The 11,660-nt window shown below is 30.0% G+C and overlaps 3 protein-coding genes across 3 annotated transcripts, besides 2 other annotated features; 2 read left to right on the top strand and 1 right to left on the bottom strand.

Moving 5' to 3' along the window:
- Positions 1 to 270: 270 nt before the first annotated feature.
- Positions 271 to 1,854: a mobile genetic element.
- A 2,404-nt stretch (positions 1,855 to 4,258) lies between these two features.
- Positions 4,259 to 4,907: a mobile genetic element.
- Positions 4,908 to 5,053: 146 nt separating this feature from the next.
- TVAGG3_0719130 (metallo-dependent phosphatases family) lies at positions 5,054 to 7,080 on the top strand (the record flags this gene model as incomplete). The annotated part of the gene is made up of 1 exon (XM_051244053.1): positions 5,062 to 7,020. The coding sequence occupies one exon, from the start codon at positions 5,062 to 5,064 to the stop codon at positions 7,018 to 7,020; it is 1,959 nt and encodes a 652-aa protein (XP_051090640.1).
- A 416-nt stretch (positions 7,081 to 7,496) lies between these two features.
- TVAGG3_0719120 (amelogenin-related protein family) lies at positions 7,497 to 8,798 on the top strand (the record flags this gene model as incomplete). Its single annotated transcript, XM_001328311.2, has 1 exon — positions 7,994 to 8,692. One exon carries the CDS (start codon positions 7,994 to 7,996, stop codon positions 8,690 to 8,692), a length of 699 nt encoding a protein of 232 aa, XP_001328346.1.
- An 86-nt stretch (positions 8,799 to 8,884) lies between these two features.
- TVAGG3_0719110 (regulation of response to stimulus) lies at positions 8,885 to 11,365 on the bottom strand (the record flags this gene model as incomplete). Its single annotated transcript, XM_001328312.2, has 1 exon — positions 8,905 to 10,887. The coding sequence occupies one exon, from the start codon at positions 10,885 to 10,887 to the stop codon at positions 8,905 to 8,907; it is 1,983 nt and encodes a 660-aa protein (XP_001328347.1).
- Positions 11,366 to 11,660: the final 295 nt, after the last annotated feature.

Genomic DNA, 11,660 nt, shown 5'->3' with positions numbered 1-11,660 from the left:
GTAGATGTTGATCTTGTTACAACGAATAGAATTTCGCCATCTTTGTAAACAAAATGGTTCGGTTTGTATAATGCGTTGTCTGTAAATGCATATTGAAGGTTTTCCTTAGGGAAAGTATTCCTAACTGCATAGATACACATATCTGCGGATCTGTTCAGCAAATTAATTGTTAAATTATCTAGGAAACTCATTAAAAAAATGAAATCCTCATATCAATTCAAAGCAATTCAAAATTTGAGAGCATTCTGATTCACTTTGATATGCGTTTATAAAGGTACATTCACTAGGCGATAACAGTAAAATGGGATGAAAATAGGATAAATAGCATCCCTATATAGTGCCTAACAATATTTATACGGGCCAAAAAAATTTGGCTAGAGATTTGGCTAGTTAGAAAATTTAGAAAATTGAGAGGAATTTTTATTTTCGAATTTTTTTGGAAAGTTAAAATTGTGATTAAAAATCGTTTTCCGGGAGAACTAAGCATCTCATCATATATTTAAATCGATAAAAATATTAAATAATAGTTGAATAGTATAAATACATGAAATTATGGCTGAATATACGGAAAAAATGAACATATTTGACATTTTTGAAAATTCATACATTAGTTGGTGACAGACTAATAAACTATACTTTAGCTAAGATTGATATATGATTTCAACAACACATGGTTAAAATCGTAAAATTTTTTTAGATTTCAAAAAGATATATATGGTAATATAATGGAACAGAGTCAGCAAATAGCATGTTAAATATGTTATAATTAACTTTTTATTAGATCCAATAGTAGATATCGAATGGTTTCCAGCTTTATGGTTAAATATTTTCTTTTCGAGCTTCTCTTTAACTGTTGTATTAAGGTTGTAAATTTTTGATGCTAGAAACTTTGGAATCTTCTTTGCTGCTGCATTTTTTCTTGAGAGTTCTTGCAATTTCGAATAGATCTGCACATTGTATGAAATAGGGGCTTTAAAATATCTTGAAAACAGAATAGGACTGCTTTTCCAAAGGAATGCTTACTTGTAAATCAGAGAGTTTCAAAATTGAGTACAAGATTATCATCATAACTTTTGATTTTGCTGCGAAAAAGGAAGACAATGTATTAACAAATCATTTACTGTTGTTCATCAAAAGAAGAAAACTTTGATAACAACTAATGATGATAAAATCAAGCTATCTTTTAATATTTTAAATTGATAAGACATTCAAAATATTTGAATGGTTTAAAATATTTTCTTTTAATTTCAATAATATATTATCATGATTATATAATCAAATTTAAATTTTTATTCAAAAAGGCAATATTTCAAACTTTTAATTTCAATAATCTTAATTCGGCAATAAATGTATTTAATTGTAGCAAATTTAATGATTCTTCGTCATGGTTAGCAATTTGGAGCTCATAAATTAATGATTTCTTCAAGTAAAATTCTGCATTATTTCAAAAATCAATAATTCTCTAGTAACTTTTCTTCAAACCCTAACCATTATAATATATGTAAAATAGAAAATAATTGCAAAGAAAGATAGCCGAATTTACTGGGTAGTTCTTGTGATGCGAAATAATTGGAAATTAACACCTAGTTTTCACAGCATCATTCTCTTTTTGCTCTCATTTAAATGCATTCGCACACTTTAATTTTGAAATATAAGAGTTTTGGAAATTATCAAATTTATCTGCTCAAATACTATAGATCTTCATAAGTGTTAATAGAATTACAAGGCTTACATATAGTGTTTAATATAATGATGCACATCATATTGGGATTTATTCCTTATTCATCTAGTTATTATAAGATTTACAACCCCATGAAAATTTAAAATTTTGTCAAAAATAGTGAATGTACCTTTGCGTTTATAAAGTTAACATTTAAAATATGTGGTTTAATATTCAACATTTACCAAATGAAACGCAATAAACCTTTTTTGGCATGTAAAATATCTGCCAATTGTTCAATTTCAATTTCATCAGACACTTATAATATAACAAGTTTGAGTTAATCTTACCATACTATATAAAGTAAAATTTTTTTTTACAAGTGAAAAACTCAGACCAACAAAGCGATAAGTTTAACTCCATGAGTAATATGAATTTTGGATGTATGATTAAACCAAATAACATACTCTAAGGATGTCAATTTGGAAGAAAAGTGAGAAAATTCCTAAAATGCTAAAAATGAATTTTCCAAACGTATTTTTTTATCTCATTTTTTTGATTTTGAAAAAAATTTGGAGAGAAGAACTCTTCGTTTTTGAATTTTGTCACGATGGTTTTAAAGTATATTAGACACATGTATTGATATTACTATTTTTGTATATTTTGAGAGAAAATCCCTAAAAAGTGAGAAAATCTGAGACGGTTTGAGAAAATATATAAACTATTGAAAATTTGAATTAAACTTCTAATTTGGAAAAAAGAAATTTGGAAAGAAGAAAATTCAAAAATCGAGATTTAGACTCAGTATCAAATGGAGAACAAAATGTTTCTTCATATGAAGGAAAAAATTTTCTTGAGAAGAAATAGAGTTTTTAAAATTTTATTGTATGTAATGAAATAAACAAATATTAAAATTATTTTTTGATAACAAGAAAATTCCCAACAGAAAATATTTGAGACAAAGAAAAAAAGAAAATTGAAAAATATTACTCTCCTTTACATTTCATGAGATTTTCAATTTATTTTCATAAAATTGACAATTTTATACGTTTAGATGAAAATAAGTGATTTTGCTTGAAATAAAAATTATTGTTTGTTTACAGCTATCAAATAGATTTTTGCTATTTTGATTAAAATTTGTTAATCAAATTAATAATTTTTTTTCTAAATATCTTAAATATCTGGATCACTCACTGATACGATGAATTAAACGATAAAAATAATACAAACTCAACTAAGTTTCGTGTCTTTCAACCAAAAAATATTATTCAATTTAAATTAAATTGTTTATTCAAAGATAAAACAAAGATAAAGTAATTATAATTATCATATACTTTATGAATAACTCTCTAATTGGATAAGATTTTCGTACAAATATTTTTATTAATATCGATAAGAATATGTTTACCTACTATCACCATATGTCGATAAACGAGAGTAGAGTGATTTTTATCATCGAAACTTTTTAAAAGCTGTAAGCAGGAAGTAATAATCTTGTTTTTTCTGAGTTAGTTGTAGAACTATTGATGCCCGAGTTATCATTGTGATGCAGAAGGATATCAATGTACTGACTGAAGGATATGAATTGAATTGAATTTTATTGAATTTCAATTTGATCAAAATTTGTTGAAATGATATGAATGTGTCAACTTCTGTATCATTCTCCTTCACTCCTTCCTTATTCTTTCGAGAACGAAGCTAGCTCAGCTTTCGCTGAGCGAATTGACACTTTTCATGCCCTAAACGTACATACTCTCAAATTTATCGAAAAAAATAATACCACCTAAACTAGTATATTCTTATTTTAAATATGATATTATCCTTATATTCCACACTAAAATTCATTTAAATCAACTTTTAAAAAAGTTCGAATCCTGCGCGTCTCACTTTTTAAATTTTCCAAATGGAAAATTATATTCTCCTAAAGTGAAAACAATTTTCCAAATTGACTTCCTTACATACTCAAATACAGAAACTTTTTCCAAGAGGAATTTTTTTTACCAAATATTTCGAAAATTTATTTTGGATTATCGTAGTTCAGTCACAATATCGTGACAAGCTACTAGTCCAAAATTGTCTAAGATTTCATAATATTCTTAGAACAATTTGCTAAATCATATCTAATAATATGGATAAATATGATATTTTCCCTTTAAAAGATTTGACACATATATGTAAGCATTAAAATAGGTTCAAACTGATTACATCAACTGTTTAGACATAGAAATTGATAAGTGCAATAAACATGAATATATGATTAAAGAATAATAACAAATTAAACTTCCTTATATTGATGATTGTTCATCAAAGCTTTCAACTTCTTAATTTTAATTTTCCAGTAAAAATCTTAGATTTTTGTGGAATTTGTCTAAGAATAGTTGAATAAAGATACAATACTTTATCAAAGAATCATGTCTGTTTGTCTTAAAGTAGTTCCAAAAAAATTTTTCTTGACACACCGGAAATCTTATTCTATCTTAATTAAACTTATACCTTATTTAATTGCATTTGATTCCATACCAGCACACTTTTTGATTATATTATTCCTTGGGAGTGATTTGATAGAAAAACTTCACAAAAAATATTCGAGATTCATTCGAGTGCGGGACAAATTTGCCAACCGTCACTTTTCAATAACCTTAAATTACGCTTTTCTCATTTTTTAAAAATAACCTTAAATTATATTTGAAGAAATTATGTCTATGATATATGTTTTATGCTAGAATCTTGGAGTTTTCATGCACTACACAAGAGCTCCAAGGTTCCAAGAGTGAATGCTCAATAGCAATTATAGAGATGTACCTTTTCAAAATGACTTTTACTGATTAAATTTAATCAATAGAAGACATTTTGAAAAGGTACCTCTACAATTAGATATACAAGAGATTCAAAGCTTCATTTCAGATAGATTTGAAACTTTGAAACTCTTGGTAGATTTTGAGTGAATGCTGACAATCATCTTTGAGAAGGTTTTCTTAAAGAAAACCTTCTCAAAGAGGTTTCTCAGGAGCCCCGAGGCTCCCTTTCGTAATGATTGGGAGCCTTGGGGCTCCTGAGACGAAGAATGGCTTCGCCGAATCTTTGATCAGCAGAGGCCAAATGAAAAGGCCTCTGCTGATGGATTCTCAAGAGCCCTGAGGCTCCCTTTCGTAATGATTGGGAGCCTTGGGGCTCCTGCAGCAGAGTATCGCTCCGCTCCATTAATTTTTTTAAAAAAAGTGCCGTGTGGCAAATTTGTCCTGTTCCCGATTCATTCAATTTGATTTTGAATATAATTGCATGGTAATTACTCAAAGAATTATTTTTCATCATAAACATCACTAAACGAACAAGTAAATTTCTCAAAATCGATTTGAATGGATTCCGAAAATTTATCTAAAATCAAAAATATTATTTATATCATGGAAATTAGATGTGTTGTGAAGAGGTTTTCTAGCCATTATCTAGTCCCTCTTGCATCATATATCATTATTGCTATATGTTTGTCTTTCCGCTATAAAAATGATTTAATTGATACATTTTCAAGTGTATATCCAACACATTTTAGCCAAACTGAAGATCCAGCATATATTGTACAGCTTTCAGATTTACATGTCTCTCACATTGATAAAGAAACAGAGAATATCAGAAAATACCTTTCAATTGTATTAAAACATTTGAATCCAGATACAATAATATTCTCTGGAGATTTAGTAGAAGGAAATAATGCTTCGAGTACTTTATCATACCACATACAATATCAAGAAAATTGGGAACAATTAGCAAAGGTTTTCTCTGATTCAGGAATTACTAATTCTTCAGCGCAAATGATATTTAGTGCAGGAAATCATGATGTTTTTGGTGTCTCTGATGATACACCTGAGAAAAATTATTTTAGAAGATTTTTCTTAAAAGATGAAACTCCGTTTGATCTCCAAACATACAAATTAAATAAATCAGGAGCTCCTATCAATGTTGTAGTATGCAATCCTATGAAACCACCAGCAGCTCCAGGTCCTTTCGGAATTATGCCGCAAATTGATGACAGACTATTAGAAAAAGTAGAGAAGAGTTACGATCAAGAAGCTATTAACATTCTTGTTAACCACTTTCCAGTATTTACTTTATGGTCGGGCAGAACTAGGACAAATCATAAAAATTACAAAGAAGTTTCTGCAAACTACGATGTAATACTCACCGGACATTTACATCAACAATCACAAGTTATAAATAGAAACAATGGAAACCTTGAAGTCATTACAACTTCTCCAATTAATACACGAAATGTCACAGTTTTGACAATTGACAATGGAAACATCGCAGTTCATACTATTGATCCAGCAAATGAGTACCAAGCTCTTATTACATACCCTATTAATGTAAATTCATTGACATCAAAATCAATTTTTAATCAAAAAGATTGCAAAATCAAGGTTTTGATTTTTGGTGATAATTCAAAGCCTGTAAATATTAAAATTGACAACAAAGAAATTGTTCAGCTGAAATTAAGTAAGGTTTTGAAAAATAATGTGACATTATTTACAAAAAGGATCAAGTTAGAAGATGGGTATCATACAATAGAAGTAATAGGAGCAAACTACATCCAAAATTATTATATTGGAGATGAAATTCCATCTCATTACGAAAAGAATCCTCTTGTTTATGCTGATGGCTTTCAAACATTTGCTTCTATAATTCAACCATATGGTGTTCAGTGCCTAATCATCTTCTTCTCAGTAATGGCATTCATTAGAATTATTCCACTTTGGAAGCTGCCAAAGGTAGAAGCAATTCTCAATTCATATGATAATGATCAGACAGAAAGCGAGATTAGCTATCAGAGACTAATTTTGTTAAGCATTTTAGATTATTTTACAAAATTTAGAAGAATTCCTCTAATCTCATATAGTTACTTAATCATATTAACCATTTGGACCTTTTATTTACCAATGTTTAGACTTTTGATCGATGATTGGTATTGCACTCTCTATGGAACTGGATTATATTATGAAAATGAGTGGAGAATTTATTCATTGAACTATATGATCTGGTTGATATATATTTCATTGCTTGTTCTCCCCGTTGGAACATTATTCTCATATTTGTATGAAAAGAAGAAACAAGTATTAGATATTGTACTTGTTTCAATTCCACCCACATTTGTAGAGCTTGTACTTGTTGTTCTCATTGTGATTTGTGGCAAAGTCAATTCATTAATTCGCTCCAATATCTTTTATATGAATATTTTAATTTTTGTTATTCTTATAGGCGAATACATATATAAAAGATATATAGAAGATTCACAACCTGGAAAAGAAGAAATAGATAACCAAGATCCGTTGACAAATCCCTATGATGAGAAATTTCCAGCAAACCCATGAAAATAAGCATCCATTTTATATGTTATATTAGATAATTAATAAAAACTATCATTCTATCAGTACATTTCCTTATTTTTTTGATATTTTTGTTGATAATTTCAATATGTACATAGTTATATTTGTGCAACAATAAAGTTAGTTTTGACAAATCCAAAATACTTGAATTTACCTTCCAAATACACAATGTGCTCAGATCGATAACGTATTGATTATCAGATTTAGAGTTTATTCCGAATCTTATAAGTTATACCGAATTCCGATCTTAAGAATTACACAACAAATAAAGATAAGATATATTTTATGTACACAAGGCAATATTATTAGCAAATTTCGAAATAGTGGTCGAAGCAGCCACCAGATTCTATTTGCTCACACCAAATTTCATAGTTAGGATCAAAATTCGAAGTGGGATTACTTCTCATTGCCATGTAAAATTTGGGTTTATTTTCGATGAAAAATTCAAATGTTTACACCTGCTCAATTCATACGTTGATATATCAAAAGATATTTAAAATGTTCAATCTATGTTAATCTTGAGTTTTGATAGTTTGCAACGGTTTTCCCTCCAAATTAATTATTTTAAATTTATTCATTATTAGCTAAATTTATGTTTTCCCTTCTAATATCCTTAATAAACGTTATGACCATTTCAGGTCCTGGTTATTTCACACTCAGAGTATCTGATAAATATGGGACAGAAGTTAATTTTAATTTGGAAAAGGTCGAAGGTTATGAATATTTCTTTGTTTTTTCATCACTTTCATATGAACAAATAAGCAGTGTACTTATTCCTGGTCCAGTCACAAAAGTTGCTTCATTAAAGACTTACTGTTATAGTTTTTACAAAATTCGACGGAGTTGATGGATTGGTTCTTCAAAATACGGAGTTTCAATCGGAGGAAAAACTGCTGCAGTTAATGCTCTTAGTCGAGCATTATTAGAGATAAAGGCAAGTCAAACAACATATGTTCATATGATTCTATTTACCTCAGGGAAATTTGATCATGGTATTGTTATAACCGGAAACAAATATGTTGAAATTCAACCTGTAAAGAGCTATTCAGCAACTTATGCTGTTTTTGTTGCAGTTTATGATGGTGAAGCTTCTTTCGAATCAGATAAAATAAATAATGTAATATCACCTGATGGAAAAGTTATTGAAAAGGCTCAAATAAATGGATCTTTTTGGACTGTGTTCTCTCAAGATATGACTAAGGATGCAACAGCTTTAATTCAAACCAAAAAAAGCCAAAAAGATGATTTATCTTACATTATTGATGGAGAAAATTCAGATTACGTTTTTAGCTATTTTTTAAATGGTTTAGCCGGTGATACTGGCAGTTATCGCTACTTCCCACGAATTACAAAAGAAAAAACTAATTCTAAAACAGTTGGTATAATTGCTGGAATTGTTGTAGCAATTATTATCATTGTAATCATTGTCGTTGTAATTGTTTTCATTAAGGTTCGTAAGCACCACAAATCCAGCTCTTCAAGCCCATCCAGTTCATCCAAGAAGATCAAGAAATATGACAATAATAATGCTGACTTTGCTCAACCGGCTGGTGTTTATCCTAATCAAGGTTATCCTCCAAATCAGCCGCAAACATACCAACAACAGCAAGCTCCAATTTATTCCGCTCCACTTGATCCAGCATCTCCATATCAATAAAAATCATTATTAAAGATTATATTGAAACTTTATTGTCAAGATTCAACAAATATTTTTATTTAGAGCTCAAAAACGAACTTATTAAAACTTGACCTCATAAATTCATGCAATTCTAATACATTAATTATTATAAGTTAAGCTAGTCCACAACAACTAGATTAAAAAAAATATCATAAATGTTATAGAAATGAATGATAGTTATACATGAAAATTTACATTAATATAAAAACATATAGATAAGAAGTAGAAACAGGTGTCTGGTAATTAACATGTTTGCATGTGATAAGACCACAGTCTTTCATCGATGTGAGACTAAGACCACTGTTCGTGACGAGAGAGTAACGGAATGAAATACTAGTGTTCTGGACAACAATACCGCAGTGAAGGTTGTTGCAACCTGTGAAAACATTTTGATCAATGTTCTTAACACAAAGAGGGATGTTGATGTACTTGAGAGATGTGCAATATGCAAACGCTGAGTGACCAATGGTAGTGATAGAGTTATCTGGAATCATGATGCCAACAAGGCTCTTGCAGCCATAGAATGCACTAGATGAGACACTCTTCACATTCTGTGAGAAACAGAAGAATGTGATAGAAGATGCAGGTGGGAAGCAGATCAAGTTGCTCCTGTCCTTGTTGAAAAGAGCTCCGTTATCGATGACGAAGAAGTCACTGTCTGGACATTCGATCTTGCTCAGAGAAACGCAGCCGTCGAAGATGTAGTTACCGATAGTTTGAAGCAAGCAGCGAGATGGAATTCTGAAGACCGTCATCTCGGAGCATCCTCGGAATGCATAGTTGCCGATGGATGTAGTTGAGATAGGAACATCAAATGATGTGATCAGTGTTGACTCGAAGCAGTTAGATTCGATGTTCTTGATAGTGTCTGGGGTGCCAACAATATCACGAAGATGTATGCACTGGCTGAATGAGTACTTGCTCAGATTGACCATTTGGCTTGGAGAAGAAAATGTGACTTGTGAGATAAGACTGTTAGAGAATGCATATATGCCAATGTATTTGAGCGTCGAAGGAATGTTGACTCTTTCAAGAGATTTACAGTTGCTGAAGCAGTACATGTCGATGCTAGAAATATTTTCACTAAGTGTGAGTGTTCTCAATGATGTGCATCCATTGAACGCATATGAATCGATAGTGCAAGGACTATCACATTGAGTGAAACTGACTGTGTCAAGAGATGTACAACCTTCAAAACATCGTGTTGATATCTTAGTTAGTTTGCTTCCGAAAAAGACTGATTTGATCTGTGCACAGTTATAGAATGATCTCACACCAAATGATGTGACTGAATTAGGAATTTCAATTGATGATAGTTTACTGCAGCCGTAGAATGCATTGGACTCAATCATTTTCAATGTTATGCCTGAGCGAAATTCAATTTTTGTTAGATCAGTCATGTCTTTGAATGCAGATGATCTAATTGTCGAAACTGTTTCTGGAATGATGTATGATGTGCTCTTCTTAAGACACATGATTAAAACAATTTTATCTAGGTCGTAAAGAATTTGTTGATCATCAAGAGATAGTTTAGCATTACTAGGGAAAGAAATGTTTACATTTGTTGGGAAACATGAACCACCAAGACTTGTTATTGTTGAAGGCAATACAACTTCTTTAAGATTTGGACAATAAGAAAACGCAGATTCTCCAATTGATGTAATATTCTCAGGAATTACTACTTTTGTCAATCTCGTGTCCATAAAACAATCATTTGAAATGTATGTCATTCCAGTACCAAATTTAACTTCAGTTAAATGTTGGCAACTTGCGAACGCTCCACCTGATATATCTGTTATTGTATCAGGTATAGTTAAGTTTTTTAATTTTGTTACTGCGAAAGCATATCCATCTATTCTTTTCAATTTTGGAGGAAATTTTACATTTTCAATAACTGAGCTAATAAATGCACAAAATCCAATTGTTGTAACTGTTTCTGGGATTTCAAATGATGTGCTGTGATTTGCTGGAAATTTAATAAGTGTTGTTTTATCTTTGTTATATAAGACTCCATCCATTACAGAAAATGTTGGATTTGATGGATTACATGAGATTGTTTTTAAAGTTCTTGACCCTTCAAAACAATTTGCTGCAAATGAATTAACATTTTTTGGCAAAAATATTGTTTCCACTTTACAGCTCTGCATTGCATATTGTTCAATTGATCTCAACATGGAATTATCGGTTATTGTTACAGCTTGCAAATTCCTGTTGAATTGAAAACAACTGTTTTTCAACTCTTTAACATTATTTGGAATATTTATTGATCTCAAATCACAATATCCAAAACAATTATTTGAAATAATATCTAAGTTTGTGGGAAGTATTACATTGGATAGAATACTGCATTCATAAAATGCTTTGATTCCAATACTTGTTAAATACTCACAATTTGAAAAGTCAACAGATGAGAGTTTTTTGCATTGTGCAAATGCACAGTCGTTAATCGTTTTAAGTTTAGATCCTTCTGGAAATGTGATCGATGATAAAGTGTTTCGACTTCCTTGAAATGCACATTCGGCACAAACTTCTTGTTCAGAAACACCATATATAACTTCACAACCGACCTTAAGAACAAAGTCAGTTGCATCAATAACAGATAAAAGAGTTTTGTCTCCATTTCCATATGTTTCATTAACAACCAAATTTTTTTTATTATTATTATTTCTTTTCAATTTTTAACCTTATTGCGTTTTGTTTATACAAAAATTTTAGAGTGGTTAACTCTTGTTGAAAAGTGTTGAACAATATTTCCTACTGGAATTAAATCTGATTATTCCTAGTCATCCTGGTTGAAAACCACTTTGTTTAAACTTGATATATTTTATGATGTAAATGTATATTAAGATCATTTAAATTATTCATTAGCATATTTTAAAGCGATCAATAATTAATATCAAAATCAAATCATATTCATTGCTAAATTGTCAGGAATTCGCAATTTTTT

The sequence above is a fragment of the Trichomonas vaginalis genome, chromosome III (assembly GCF_026262505.1).
Source record: "Trichomonas vaginalis G3 chromosome III, whole genome shotgun sequence".
Lineage (NCBI taxonomy): Eukaryota > Parabasalia > Trichomonadida > Trichomonadidae > Trichomonas > Trichomonas vaginalis.
This window is presented reverse-complemented; position numbering and strand designations above follow the sequence as displayed.